Source organism: Amblyomma maculatum, chromosome 2 (genome assembly GCF_055883805.1).
Source record: "Amblyomma maculatum isolate TAMU_Amacu chromosome 2, ASM5588380v1, whole genome shotgun sequence".
NCBI classification, from domain to species: Eukaryota; Metazoa; Arthropoda; class Arachnida; order Ixodida; family Ixodidae; genus Amblyomma; species Amblyomma maculatum.
In genome coordinates, this window is record NC_139345.1 from 138,228,111 (window position 1) to 138,243,917 (window position 15,807).

Genomic DNA, 15,807 nt, shown 5'->3' on the forward strand with positions numbered 1-15,807 from the left:
ACCCTGGATTTTCATCAAAATTTGTACCAAGTATATAATGGTTTTCATAATTTTATGGAAGCATAGAGGCTCACTTCTTAAGAGAGCTCAGTTGAGCCTATGTCGAATAATGAAATACATTCATTTTTTGCGAACTCTATTTTCCAAGGACTCCTTAATGAGTACCGAAGCAAACTGTTTGCAGTTCTCTCGGTTAGACAGTGTAACAATTGGATTTCATGACCACGTATGCGCATATTAGGGAGGCAAGCTCTAAAATGATGCAGGTGACCTTGAAGTGCTCTAGCTATACAAGGAGACAAACTGTGTGCAAAGCTGACAAAATTACACAACCTTTATTCACACAAAACTAGCAAGCTCGGAAAGCGAGACACCCCCACCTTGGTTTCATAAAGCATACAAACAGACAAGCGAAGTAATGGTTGTGTTTCTTTGATTATTTATTAAAAGTGTGAGAGGCAAGCAAATATAATAGAAGTATAATATTGTTACCTTATGCGTGAACAACGGTTCCGCAATTGCGCTGATTCCTGTACAGAGGTGCCATTAAAAAACAAAATAACGGTTCTTCAACCCAATCCCCGAGTATAGGCAGCCTTTCAGTTTAGAAATCAACATCGTACACACCTAGAATCTCACTACCCTGTTCGACGACCCGGCGCCCTATATTATCCAAGCGCTTGCTCACATCTTTGACAAATCGCGCCCCAGTGCCAGCGTCCTTAGAAGAGTAAGCGGGTTCTGATTTTTCCAAAACTTTCGTAAGAATCTTGGTAACTTTGTCTTCGACTTTCTCTTGAGCGTTGAAGGAACCGAGTTTGTCACCGGCTCCCTTGAGAATGTCCCCCGCTGTTGCAATCACGGCTCCTACAGCGTTCTTGAGCTTTTCGAAAATTGTTCCTATGAAGTACTCATCGACCTGGAATAGGAAAAAGGAAATAAAACAAAAAACACATTATGTCAAGTTAGTTGTGTAACGTTATTTGTGCCCTAATTATAGGCAATCAATATATTGCACATCGCCCTTAACCAGCGCAAACCTTTAAATATTACCGCGAACATTTAAAGGTCGATGTGTTTGTTGATACGATGATTAGTACCTGACGCTTCCTGTACATCACACACAACCACATGTGCACGCATCAACGTACGCACTTTCGTACATGTGTAGGTATATATATATATATATATATATATATATATATATATATATATATATATATATATATATATATATATATATGTTTTGAAGTGGACTATTCAAGGCATCGGTATTAGGTTTATAGAAATTCCTAACGCAATTTAGAAATGTTTTATACAGAGCCTCTCTCTTTACATTGCCAAAGCGAAACTTCAATTTCCCGGGTTCCCAGGAATATATAGAAGCTGACAATCAGCGGAAAGCTCCGAATTGGGAAGTTTGCGAAATTCGTGTATTTTATTTACGCCGATGCAAAATTAAATTGTGTGGAAGCAGAATAACAGTCGTGCAGTTGTGTGTCGATTTCCTGTTCTACACTGAAGGGACATTTATTCACCTGTGGTTTCATACTAAACTATTGGGCTATAATATTTTTAATTAAATTATTTCTGCGCACACTATTCCGCAATATTTCGATATTTTCCGCAATAGAAAAGACCTTCGATTGAGGTTCTATATTTGAGGAAAGAGGCACAATAATACCTTTGTTACCAGCTGGTGAGCAATAAAAGAGAATGCTAGCTTTTGCACTGCATTGACACTTTTGCCAGTAGCCAACTTTGAATTGTAGACCATGCTATGCAGGCAATAATTACTTCTGATGAGATTTTGAAGACAATTGCAGCCAACCGCTTTTAAATATGATTATGCGCGAATAATGTTATCGTTTTTTACTGACCTGTACATTTGTATACGTGCGCCAGCGCTGCTACGGCCATCTGCACTGATCTTACTGCGCGGAATTGAGAGCTTTTCTCTTCATTGCCCACAATAAAGTGCTGTCGATAAGGTTGTTATGAAGCGATCAGGCGGAGTTCACCAGCTAAATAAGGGGCGCTATCACAAGCGTGATATAAGCCGCAGCCCATTCAATCGACGTGTTAAAAGCAGAACGGATCTGCAATCTCACTTCGCTGTCAAGCTTCTCGTCTTCAGCCAGCTGGCGAGCCGTTTCGCGAAGAGCCATCCCCACTAGAATGGCTTCCTTTGCGACGGCATTTGTGTCAGCGTCGATCGCCGCGTCATCTTTAAGAAGCTTGTGCGCTGATGCTGCAATAAAAGAATGCATCATGGATTTTAACTATACACAAGGAACTGAAGTGAAAAATTGAAGTTTTCAGTTACTTGCGTTCTTGAAATAGTGCCATGCATAATTTTTGGATCCCTAATGGCTTTCGAGTCTTTCGAAAACCTTCAGCCTGAGTGAAATACATTTACCTGTAGTTTAACGCGCTCATACATATAGGTTGCGCGATTTGAAGGAGGTAATAAAAGCGTCTTCGTCAGAGTTTTGAGATGAAGCACTTATTTCCGCAATGCACACTGACTCTTGCAATTGCATATCAGGAGACCGACCGCTTATTCAAGTAAGATGAGGGAAAGATTAGTTCTTGCATGCACACAACAGCCCTGGATAATCTGCATATATAACTACATTATCTAACATATATTTGGGGGCAGGAAAGAGTGCGAAGTGAACATCTTTCGAGATTTATACCAACTGTCAGCGCAAAACCTCTTTCTTTGTCCTAAGTAAGTTCAAGCTCAAGAAAACCGGACGGGGTGCGGGGACAGAATAAGATATGATAAAACACCTTGACGGGACACTGCCCTCATTACAAAGTTTACATAGTACGACAGAGAGGAAAAAAATGAATTGAAATTCTATTATCTAAACACGTCCTTACAAAACAAAACCAGCAATATGGCTAGAAACCAGGAAACTTTACGAAATACAGCACAATAATACCAAATAAAATTAGGAAAGCATTGCTGATACATAAAAATATCCCACAGAAAGAAATAAGATGAAATTACATGCAAAAATAAGTCACAGCTTTAAATTCATAGCTGTTTTTCTCGACAATAACGTCTAAAAACCATTTATTACCGAGATACGTTCGAAGCACACGCGCTATGTGCGAAAAGCTGTGCAATCTTATCAGAATAAACACAGAAAAACACGCTCTTAAACTCGGTCATGAGTTGAGGACTAGCTTCCCCATCCTCGACGTTTTTCTACCTGCTGCAAAGACATTCCTTCTAAAACGATACTTGTTATGGATTCAACTGCAGACGAAGGCGGCAACACAAAAGTCACTGTATGATACTCTTGTCTCCAGAATATGGGCAGGATATTGTTGACAACTGAGCCTTTCACTAGAAGAAGGGACTCGTATTTTTTCCGGAGCTATCTTTCTTTTTGATGGCGTGCGTGAGCTTTGTACTGACATCGCACAGCACACCGACGCCACTCCGTTTCGCCTCCAACGAAACGCAGCCGCCGAGCTCGGGTTCGAACCCGGGTACTCCGGCACCCGGATTCGAACCAACCCGACCTCGGTGACTGCGTTTCGGTGGAGGCGAAACGGAGTGGCGTCCGTGTGCTGTGCGATGTCAGTGCAAGTTAAAGAACCCCAGGTGGTCGACATTTCCGGAGTCCTCCACTACGTCGTCTCTCATAGCCTTAGTCGCTTTGTGACGTTAATCCCCACAAACCAAACCAAACCAAACCAAACCACATTAAACCATTTTTTGCTTGGGTTTCACATTCTTCGCTGCTGTTCCTTTATCATCGAGAGCGAATATGAATTGGAATTGTTCACCTCTCTTTATACAAAAAAAACATTAATCACTGAAAAACAGTGAAGGGTTGACAAATGTAATTATTTTATTCATGCGCTACTTCTCAGTGATGAATTGCTTTTACAATCAGTCACGTCTGAAGGAAATTCGAGTAAGAAGTAGCCCATACATATCCATATATATATATATATACTATTTCTGCTAGTTCAGCGCCGGTTAAGGAACCAGCTGCATTTGAGCGTATAGGTGTAGCGCACAACTAGCCCTCGTACAAATTACAAAAGTGACAGGCAAAAACAACAATTTGCTACAGATTGGAAGGACTCTTGTGTTGTGTGAGTAATATCCAGCGTCCGAGCAGTTCCCGTTAACATAGCATCCTTTCTATAGATTACAAATGGCTGCTCAAAAGTCAGGCTTTTCACTGGCTTGGTGAATACTTTGTGAGTACTTTTGTTAAGGCATAGATTACTGTGACTAATTCTGATATACAGATTGTTTTGGGAAGTGCGGTGTGAAGAATAATCAAAGAAATAAAGAGCGTCAAATAATCATGCCGCAAAGCACACAAAGTTCATCTAGATGAATACAAGTCCACTTGCCAAAACGTTCGCTCGACCTGCGAACTGAGACTTCCCCCTCTACCCTTGTTCATTGCTCTTTCATGTAAAGTTCATAGTTATCGTCGCACAAGTGTGATGAATAATGCCCAAACCCACGTTCCGAACGTTAATAATACATCTTCGTACCCACTATTCACGAATATCACAAGCATTATAGATATTTCCGGTATGGCCAGCGAAAGGTACACATCTCATTGAACAATCATGAATAAATTTTCTTCTTTTTTTCACTATTCGGTAAACTTCTTTGCGTAAATAATGAAAACTACTTTATTATCTGTGAAGTTGTCACATATCGGTGTAGCCTGAGATGGACAATATGGAAAAAACACAGGGGCCCGTGAAGGGGACATCTGCATTACGTTTTTATAGTTTAAAAGCCTTCTGTTCTTAATTGATGTAACTTTTTCCAATGCTGGCGGCGCTTTATTTTTTTTTTTTTGAAAAGTGGGAGGCCTTTGGTGACGTCGATTTGCTATCGCAGAAATATGCATATGTTACTTATTTCCAGAATACCAAAACACACTGCTAACTGTCGCTATTCTTCTTAAACAATGGGGCATGTGTGATCGTTAAGAACTTTATTCTTCTGCCTATCTACATTTAGTGACCCGACTTGTTCTAATAATGAATAATAACAATGTCTGTTGATCGTACCGTATTCCCAATTATTAAAGGCGATCTCCGCGGGTACCCTAGCGACTGCCTTATTATTCGCTGTGAGCGTATCGACTAATGCAACAACGACAATTTGCTACTGACTGGAAGGTTAGAGAATTGCCCTTAACACAGATGTAACATCTTTATGTAAAATATAGCTGCCTTAAATAAAAAGTGTCGCACAAAGCTGGACTTGGCATTTTAGAGAGGAAGCAAGAATGTGAACACGTATCAAAATTCGAGCTCATGATAATTTTAAGCCGTCCTAACGCATTGCATCATCTTCTCCCTTAAGGATTTTCTGTGTACTTCGGAATCCGGCGTTTCATCTTTAAGTTACCCGTAAAAAGAGGAAACCATCAATCATATTTTAATTCATATATTAATTAATTATGTAATATTTACTAACTAATTTATTTTATTCATAAATAACTTGATTCATTACAACTTAAGCGTGCGTACCTGTATGAGTTGGATGTCACGCCATTTAGATGCAAATATATATTTGAATTTATATTTACCGGATCTTCTCACTTCATATTCTAATCAAGTGTACAGTTTACTTTGCACGTCGAAAACAGATGTCATAAGGGATATTCATTTACTCACCAGCCACAATAAGAGCGCAAAAGGTAACCACGACTCCTCTCATGATACCTGCAGAAAAGAATGAAAAACATTGACTTTTGACAGAAAAGAGTGCCCTGGTTTCTTCTGGTTATTGTTTTCGAAACTTTTCATTGTGTACCATTACCATCGAAATGAAATCTTATATTGTCAGCAAACTTCAAATGGGACAAGAGTAAGTGATGGTGTAGTCTAGATAGCTAGCAAATATTGAGAGAAAACTTGAGTTGACAAACTTCTGGTTAGCAACAATGCTATACATGACCGCTACATCTGTACCAAGGGCAGCTGCGAAATGCTGCGATGTTTCATTGAACATAGCTTCGGGAACATTTCCACGATCTGAAGCAGTACTTACTGTTTGAAGTGCCAAAGTAGAGAGACCTTTCCGTTGTAATGATTTTGGTCGAACCCGGTTCCTTATTTATAGGGAATCGAATCGAAGGGCCTAAGTGGCTTCTCATTTATCTTTATATTGTGCCCTTCAACGCCCACTGAAAGCTGTCTTCGACTACACAAAAAGACACGAAAAAAAAAAGCATGGCGCAGTTACGCCCCAATTTCGATTCAACGATATCTTTTGGGATGTTCTCAGGTTAAGGAACTGTTTTGCTGCGGTCACAAGACTCACGTCAGAGATATGGCTCCCGAACTGATTTGAGTGTCACGCTGCCGTAAGCGGTATTGTCGCTTAATCATCACTGATAAATACAACAGTGTGCTACCTTGCTTTGTCTCATTAGATGGCACCTCCGTGAAAACTGACATCCAATTGTAGCAACACCCATCTGGAAATCTACAAGGCAGTTACTCCAAAAGATTATTCCTCGTCTCATTCGTTGGCAATTTGATGATGTGTGCAATACGAGTGCAATCCCTGTTATATTGTGCTGAGTACAATTGTAGCAGTATCTTTAGATGACCGAGGATTCTTTTCTTTTCGGCAAAAAGTAAGTTATTATCCTTTAGTGTTGAAATAGGCAATGTTCTGTACACTTCTCCTGGGCATAACCTGTCTACGATATAATCACATTGCAATCAAAAAGTTGAAAAACATTGAATGTAATGAAGAACATTTTTAAGTAGTGCTTTGATGGATATTACATAAAACAACCCTACTGAAAAACTGTAAGGGGCAATAACCTCACATTTTCTCACACAATCTCACTCAATTCACATAAGAAATCACGTACAAGTCGCGTATAATTGCATAAGTTCGCAGAGTTTCTTGTACATTATCATAAATTATGTACGATATTTTATGATAATGATGTGCACCGTATGAGACTCAATGCGATTAAATGAGAATGTATGAGGTTATTGACCCTTAGAACTTTTGGTTTTTCAGTAGGGAAAGCTTTGGAAACTCGGTTCAGGCTTTACTGTTAATTAAAGTTGGAATGTTTTGCTCCGAACAACGTCATAATCTGTGAGGAACACTGAAGCCCAGCGCTCTAATGATGTTTTTTAATGCATGCGTAACCTCAGCCAATAGCGAACGTCCAGGAGGTGGTTTTTTATATCACCTGTTACGAAGCGGGGCTATCACAGCCCGTCAGAGATTAAAATTCCAATCCACGTGGTAAATTTTTGCCGAATTTGTCGCATATGTACTTTCGACTTTGCGGAGGATTTCCAGCCTGCTACGCTATCTTCAACACCCTCACATTATTTGTGGTCAACTGTTTTACTGGTGGGAGATTCGTTCGTAGTACTGCATAGGCTTTTCCCTTCAATTTCAGTCTGAACATTCTAGAAGAAGCAATCCACAGCTGAACACCGAATACCTCCAAATTGACATATTAATGTCAAGAAACACCAAGACCTGCAGTTTAATGCCTAAACCTTGAGCGCACAGCATTCAAGGCTGCCACCAGTATAAATGACTGGCCTTAACCTTTGCAGAAATATAAAAGGGTCACCTCACTATTGTATATGAAAAACACCAGGCTTTCAATTTCGTGAAGAGGAGATACATCACGTCTAAGGCAGAAAAGAAAAGAATATTTTCGAGGTACAAAAGACTTCAATGGCTAATTCTACGTATCGATTAATATTTCATTGCTACTCATGAAGAACAACCTTGCACCTACACAGCCAGAAATATAATACATGAACGGTCAAACACATTGACGCGGCTTATACATCCGCGACCTACTTTTCTGCAGCACACTGCATGATTGGGTCATTGTCAATTCAATTTAAAAATACCAGACAAGTAGGTTTGTAGTCAACGGAGTTGACGTTATTGTGCGAAACACTTCAATATGCTGCTGGATTTGAAAGGTGAGGTCTATGCAAATGTTTCGTCGGGCACACGCAGATAATCTGAAATTGAATAAGGCAGATATTTACATCACATAAGCTACGCATTTAAGGGAATTACCTCGGAGCAGTATTCGTTCCCGTCTTTTGATCCCTTCGCGAATTTTCATTGTCGTATATAATAATCGCATCAAACTTAGTCTATTTATGCCCCTAAGTGTTCAGAATTATCTTGTGCACACAGCCGAAAGCTGTCATCTATATAAAAAAGCCCGTCCGACCAAGATATAAGCCCGCTTTTCCACCAAACTGTATAAAGATGCCTGCGTGGGCCAGATGTAGCGTGTGTGACACAAAGCGTAAGGGTACTTTTGGTTTCTATCCTTCTTTTGTCCTCCAACCTCAAAAGAAGAAGCCCAGTTTGAGGCGCGTCTGCTGTAGGGGCAATATCAGGTGGTCTCTTAAGTCACAGAACCGGTCCACACTTCAGTGTGTGGCCATGCTCCTCGCCATCTCCCTACTACCAAATGCATGCTGCTGCTTTTTGACAGTGCGAGGCTTCAAACGGCTGTCGCCGCCGAAGCCGCTTACGTGACCGAGAAGTTCTGTTAGACTGTGAGCCTAGCTTTCAACGATCGAAGAAGCCTGACAGTGCTTTCCTAACTGTAGTTTCTAACGCTCGCGGGTTAAATTTTTCGAAAATAGTTCACAAAATATTATAGCACCACAAACAACTCTGATCACATCATATGTTATAGCAGACGTGGAGTGAGGACAAACGTCTAATGTAGTGTCCCAAGTGTGTGGGAACCTGTCACAGACAAAAATAAAGGCATTAAACGCCGCTTAAAAAGCGATGCAGCTTATGACCGTATGGGGTGTTCAAAATCGACGACGACACGTCATTTCAAAGGAGAAAGGCGCTTTCAAACTTATATTTCGGAGCCGCCCAGTGTATTGGCAACAATGTACAACGCGGAGTGACCATCCATGTTGGCAAATAGGTATGAGGTCTCGATTATTGCTGATGTCCTCCCCACTGCGGAGCAATTTATTCCAATATGTTTCCCCGAACTGAGGTTACGGCTGTGGCGATGCCTTTCGCGATCTGCGCCATCGTTTTAGATCTTCCGACGATGCTGATTGTGTTTCGTAAAGATCCATCTGTTCACGTAAATAATACCTTAGTGTAGCTTTTAGGAGATACTGATTTAGTTTGATAAATATTTAACATTACTTAAATATTTAACTTCCGTAAAACTGTTCCTGTCTTCAGCATTAGCCTCCTCGGCATTAGCCACAACTCTCGACATGAGGATGCCACATTGCATCCTTTGACTGTACCTAATTCGCTCCTTTTTGGTGTGGGTATCATGCAGGTCCAGATTTTGTGCCACCATTTATTTGTGAGCAAAAAGTCGGAATTAAAATTACGAGGACGCTTAATTAAGTTTCGCCATACGGTAGATGGGAACGTACATTGAACACCGCTTTTTAATACTGCGAAGTTTGCAAAACTTTGTCTCATTTAACAGGTTTAGATTTAAAAATTCATATTGTTGCGAGGTGAAGTAAGCCTTCACACAGGGCGGGCTCATGCATGACTTTGGAAAGTAGATCTTGGTCTCGTTCAGCACAGCACTTCCAGTTATTTCACCACGCACGCCTCAGTTCTTCCACTACCTCGTCTTCGTTCCTCCGTCACAATTTTCCTCCGAGCAGCCGAAGCCGCTGGGCGAGTTATGCTGTCTAAGAGAGTTGCATGGCTTCAGCCGAGCGACGTGCGACAGTTCAGTTTTTACGGAACGGTGACCAGTTGAGGTATCGCGTGTAATTTCATAGGTGATGTCCTGAGTTCTGGCCATGATCACAGAACGGCCATTATGGTGGGCGAGTAGCTTTTGGTGCAAGCCGCGGCGCTGGACTGGACGCCAAAGCCAAACAATGTCGCCGGGAGTGTAGGTAAAATGCCGGCGGTGTCAATCGTAGCGGTCTTTCAAACGCTTCTGTGACGCTTTCGATCGCAAGCGGGCAATCCAAAGAGGTTCTTCAGCTAAGGCCAGTATCTCGGCGACATCCAAATTTTGACTGGTAGAAAACTACAGGATTGTGTCGAGGGTGTAGCGTGGCGTTCATGAGTTGCACTATTGACAGCATATGTGATGTAGGGCAGTACGGCGTCCCAGCTCTTATTCTCCGAGTCCACATGCTTGGCAAGCATGTTGGTCAGTGTACTGTTGAAGCGTTGGGTCAAACTGTTTGTCTCTGTATGCTATGGTGTTAAGTGCCTGTAGGTGACGACGTAACAGCTCCTTAATAATATCACTGTGAATTGGCGACCTCGGTTACTGATCGCTACTCGTGGATTTTCATGCCGCAAGAGGACCGAGTTCAAAAGAAACAGCGACACTTGATGCGTGTAAGCCGATCGTAGAGCAGCTGTGGCACAATAGCGAATAAGGTAGTCGGATCATATCACTATCTACCAATTGAGGTTTGGAGATTTGGTAAAAAGTCCAAGTTCAATTGCAACCTGCACAAACGGACTGCTGTGAGGCGCCAAAGGGTGAATTAGGCCAGGTGGAGCGGATATAGAGCGTTTATGACGCTGGCACTGCGTGCCGCGGGCCACATAATGTTCTGTCTTGGAACGCATTCTCGGCAATAAATCCGCTCTTGAACTCGACCAAGCGTGCGAGCCGATTCCAGATGTCCAGATGCGGGGTCGTCATGCATCACACGCAAATTGAGTAGCTCAAAGCCTTTGGAACAACAAGCAGGTACCGTGAGCCCACAGGAGAGTAGTTGTTTTTCCACACGAGACCATCATGAATACAGAAACGGCCTTTAACTCCCTGGTTGCATGCGGTGGCAAATAAAGACTCTAGAGCAGGATCTTCGCGTCGCTAGCCCTTAAATACATTAATGTCAGGAAAGTGTGGGACGACGGCTGGAACTTAGTGGTCGAAATTGTCACTGTCACACTCTTCTGATGGCAGCGGCATTCGTGACAGACAGTCTGCATCGACGTGTCGACGCACGCTCTTGCAGACAACATTAAAGTTATACTCCTGTAGACGGAGGGCCCAGCGCGCGAGGCGACCGCGTAGATTTCGAAGATTGGTAAACCAGCACAAGGAGCCGGTCACAATCATGAATGGGCGCCCATACAAGCATTACCGGAACCTCTGCACAGCGAAGATCAAAGCAATTCATTCTTGTTCTGTCATGGTATAGTTGCGCTCTGGCTTGCTGACGGAGCGGCTTGGATATGCAATTACGTGCTCCTGATCATATCTGCGCTGAACCAAAAACAGCGCCGATGCCAACACCCCTAGCATCAGTACGAACTTCAGTTGGTACAGAGAGGTCAAAATGCCGGCGAAGGCGATGTGATGTCAGTAGAAACTTCAGCTGGCGTTATAAGGCATCGCACTCGGCAGTCCATTCAAATGAATCTCCTTTGTGACTGACAGTGTTAGGAAACACTGTCAGGAAAAAGTAGATGAACTTAACGATCAAATGGCCAAACTAGCACTAACCGCGGACGAGCATCAAGTACAAAAAGAATTCGTGAAAAGGAAAGAACAAAAGCTTCAGGTTAAAAAACAGCGTAAATTCAGAAGGGATCAGCAGTCGGTAGATAATGACACACCTTGGCAGCGAAGAATACCTCCTGTAGTTTCCCAACGACGGATATCACCTACGAGACAGGACACTGATGATAGCAACATCATTGACATTTATAAATCTCTTCCCGACCTTCTCCCCACCGAATAATAGCTTTAATGAATATGAACTTCACTGAGATATAACTTAATTCGCAAGAAGAATGCGCATTAAAGAATTCTTCGCTGAAAATCTAAACAATGTACCGGAAGCTTCTAATCTCCTCAGAGCCCCCAGCCCATGGTTTCCTGATGCAGAGCGCAGCCCCGAACTAGACGTATACATTAAATCCGTCTCAAAAGAAATTATTGAAAAAACAAAGCTAGCTCGAAAGCCCAAAAACCTCTCTATAACTGAAAGAGCAACTCTTGAAAACCTAGCTTCTAGAACTGACTTAGTTATCAAGCCTGTAGACAAAGGTAGTAGCATAGTGATTCTCCCTGTTGAAAATGACAAAAAAGAGGCATATAGACAGCCTAACAACTCTTTCCACTACGAAAAGTTGAATACCGACCCGACAGAATAGTTCAGTGAAGTCATCCTGAATAAAATAAGAGATCTATTAGCCAGAGAACTAATTACCGAGATGGACTATAAATTTCTTCAGCCGTCAAACAAACAAGCAGGTCGATTTTACCTACTACCCAAGGTCCATAAGGTTTCCGCAGAAGCATTGTTTACCTCAGACATACCAGGAAGACCAATTGTTTCTAATAATAATACGCCCACAGAAAACCTCTCAATATTCCTAAATCACCACCTAGCAGACCTCCCGACCCAGCTTCCTTCGTTTGTGCAGGACACACCTCACTTTCTCCGAATTATTGAGCGTATTAATAACACCACCAATCTTGCAGATGATTGTATACTTGTCACACTTGACGTCGCGGCACTCAACACTAATATTCCTATCAATGAAGGTATCGACGCCCTCTCCCAAGTACTAATCAACAACCACCATCCGCATGCCTCTGAAGTTTATCTCTCGCTCCTTAAACTAGTCCTAACTTTAAATTATTTCGAGTTCGATTCATCCTATTATTTGCAGATATTTGGAACCAGCATGGGTACTCCACGCGCGCCGACTTGCGCGAACATATTCATGGGAGTTCTAGAATCCAATATACTAAATTCATTCCCGGAAAAGCCACTTATATACCTTCGCTATATTGACGATATTGTTACCTGGAAACGCGGTACCAAAGTGATGTGCTCACTGACGAAGACGACGACCGAGGAACACGGGCACGACAAAGCGTTGAGAAAGAGGACGACGCTGACAGAGTGGACACTGCACGGCTACTGAAGTCTCAGCGTAGAGTTCAGCCCATCGCAGTGCTGTTACATTAAGTACATCCCCGTAACATCTTGGTGGAGTTCGCGGGTTCGACACAATCTGACGCTGGATCTCCGCAGTGACCGTCACCTCAGAACCGTCACGATGACAACCGACGCGGCTCCATCTACCTCCGCAACCCCAACTGTCGTCGTAGCCCACCCCCGTGACCCTGGCCCATTCTGCGGTACAGATGAGGTCGACGTCGAGGACTGGCTTTCGCTTTATGAGCGTGTTAGCCAGCACAACAGGTGGGACGCCACGCTGATGCTGGCCAATGTCATCTTCTACCTTACTGGTACGGCACGCGTTTGGTTCGAAACGCATGAAACAGAAATACCCTCCTGGGATATTTGCAAACAAAAACTCCGTGACCTGTTCGGAAAACCGGTTGGCCGTCAACTCGCCGCCAAGAGGGACCTCGCCAAACGTTCCCAGACATCTACCGAGCCTTATATTACGTATATACAAGACGTTCTGGCCCTCTGCCGAAAAGTTGATAAAGACATGCCAGAACCTGATAAGGTGGGGCACATCCTCAAAGGCATAGCCGACGATGCCTTCAATCTTCTACTCTGTCGGGACTGTGCTACGGTTGACTCCGTTTTGCAGGTTTGTCGACATTTCGAGCAGGCCAAACACAGACGCATTGCACATCGCTTCGATCGGCTCCCCAACACGGCCCCTACCTCCACGTGCGAGGATCTGCCGACCCTAAGGCAACCTTCCAACACTGAAAATGTGACACGCATTGTGCGTCGTGAACTAGAAGCGCTCGCCCCTGCTGCATCCAACCCGCCTTCCTCGGACCGCAACCTAGCGACGATATCCCTCATTCAAGCCGTCGTTCGTCAAGAGGTTGCCAACTTGGGCGTCCCCTGTAGCCACGCCGTAGAACAAAACAGTTCGAGCTCCGTCCCTCCCATGGTCGCCACCGCTACACCCCGCAACACCTGCGCGCCACGCTACCGACACCGCAATCCTGATGAGTGGCGCACCCCTTACGACAGGCCGATCTGTTTCACGTGCTCGCGTATTTGCCACATCGCTCGCCACTGCCGCAGCCGCTGGACATCACCACCTCGACGTTTTCCTTACGTTGACCGCTACTCCAATTACGGTCACCCCCGTTTCACGCCTCGTTATGAGCCGCCCCGCACCGATACTACTCCGCCTCCTCCTGTGTCCAGTCGGTCTCCTTCCCCGCCAGCCCGCCGTTCCCGTTCACCTCTTCCTGGCCGCAGTTCCTCGCCGTCCTCTGCCGGCCGCTTCACTGGAAACTAGCCAATGCATCTCCCGGAGGTGATGCTGCATTGGTACCCCGACCTGGAAATCCTCTACTGCCCATTTCTTCGCCCTGTAACCTCCTGTCCCTGTTCGTGGATGGTGTTCTCGTTTCTGCCCTCATTGACACTGGTGCCCAAGTCTCGATTATGAGCTCATCATTTTGCCGCCGCCTCAAGGAAGTACAGACCCCTGCCGCTTCACCCACCGTTCGTGTTGCCGATGGCAGTACTGCTGCCGTCACTGGGTAGTGCACTGCCCGAATCACCCTTGCCGGTCATCACATCCCTGTTTTGTTCACTGCCCTCAACCAGTGCCCTCACAATGTGATCATCGGCCTTGACTTTTTAACGGCCCACTCTGTCCTTATCGACTGCTACAGCGGCCTTCTTCGTTTGGACCTACCTGTCTGCTCAGAACATCCTCCATCTGCGCTCCGCCTTCGCTCCATTGAGTTCGCTCGTCTGCCCCCTGACTCTGCTGTTTACCTACCTCTGTCACCTTTCCCGCCTGTGCCTGACGATGACTATCTTGCTTGCCCTATCCCCGAGGTCTTTCTTGACCGCAACGTCGTTCTTCCTCATCTCATCGTACGCGTTACACAGAACAGCACCTACCTTCCTATCCTGAACTTCAGTCTGTCACCCCAAGTTCTTCCCGAAGGAATATCCCTTGCTACCTTGTCCCCTCTCACAGACTGTACCATTTGTGCACTCACTCCTCGCCCACATTCAAGCGTCCTTCCAACACCCGTACTCTCCACCACAATTACCGACCCTATTTCCGCAATGATTGCCTCTGACCGCAGCCCCGAAGACGCTCAGGACCTGCACAACCTTTTGTTATCCTTCTCCGACATTTTTGACTTTGCTGCCGGTTCTCTGGGCCAAACATCAGTTGTGACTCACCGCATTGACACCGGCGATGCAAAGTCTGTACATCGGAGGCCTTATCGTGTGTCCCTTTCTGAGCGCCAAGTCATCCAGCAGGAGTTCGACAAGATGTTGGGCAACGATATCATCGACCCTTCGAACAGCCCCTCGGCATCTCCTGTCGTGCTCGTTAGAAAGAAAGACGACAGTTGGCGCTTTTGTGTCGCCTATCGACATCTGAACAAGATTACAAGGAAAGATGTTTACCCGCTGCCGCGAATAGACGATGCCTTGGACTGTTTACATGGGGCCCACTACTTTTCCTCCATCGACCTTCGTAGCGGCTACTGGCAGATCTCTGTTGACGAACAAGACCGCGAGAAGACAGCTTTTGTCACACCCGATAGACTTTACCAATTTAAGGTTATGCCTTTTGGACTTTGCAACGCCCCTGCTACGTTTGAACGCATGATGGACTCCTTACTCCGCGGCTTCAAATGGACGACTTATCTATGTTACTTGGATGACGTGATTGTCTTCTCGCCCTCGTTTGAAAGCCATCTTCGTCGCCTTTCTTCCATCTTGGCACTTTTCCGCCGTGCCGGACTTCAACTGAACTCAAAGAAGTGCAGTTTTTGTCGCCGCGAACTTAAAGTGCTTGGCCATTTGGTGAATGCAACCGGC

The 15,807-nt window shown here is 44.4% G+C and overlaps 1 protein-coding gene across 1 annotated transcript; it reads right to left on the reverse strand.

Moving 5' to 3' along the window:
- Nucleotides 1-308: 308 nt before the first annotated feature.
- LOC146200043 (uncharacterized) lies at nt 309-6,191 on the reverse strand. Its single transcript, XM_084595327.1, has 4 exons — nt 6,056-6,191; nt 5,680-5,727; nt 2,112-2,251; nt 309-919 (listed from the first exon to the last, which is right to left on the reverse strand). The coding sequence occupies exons 1-4, from the start codon at nt 6,159-6,161 to the stop codon at nt 605-607; spliced, it is 609 nt and encodes a 202-aa protein (XP_084451453.1). The 5' UTR covers nt 6,162-6,191; the 3' UTR covers nt 309-604.
- Between the last annotated feature and the right edge of the window lie 9,616 nt (nt 6,192-15,807).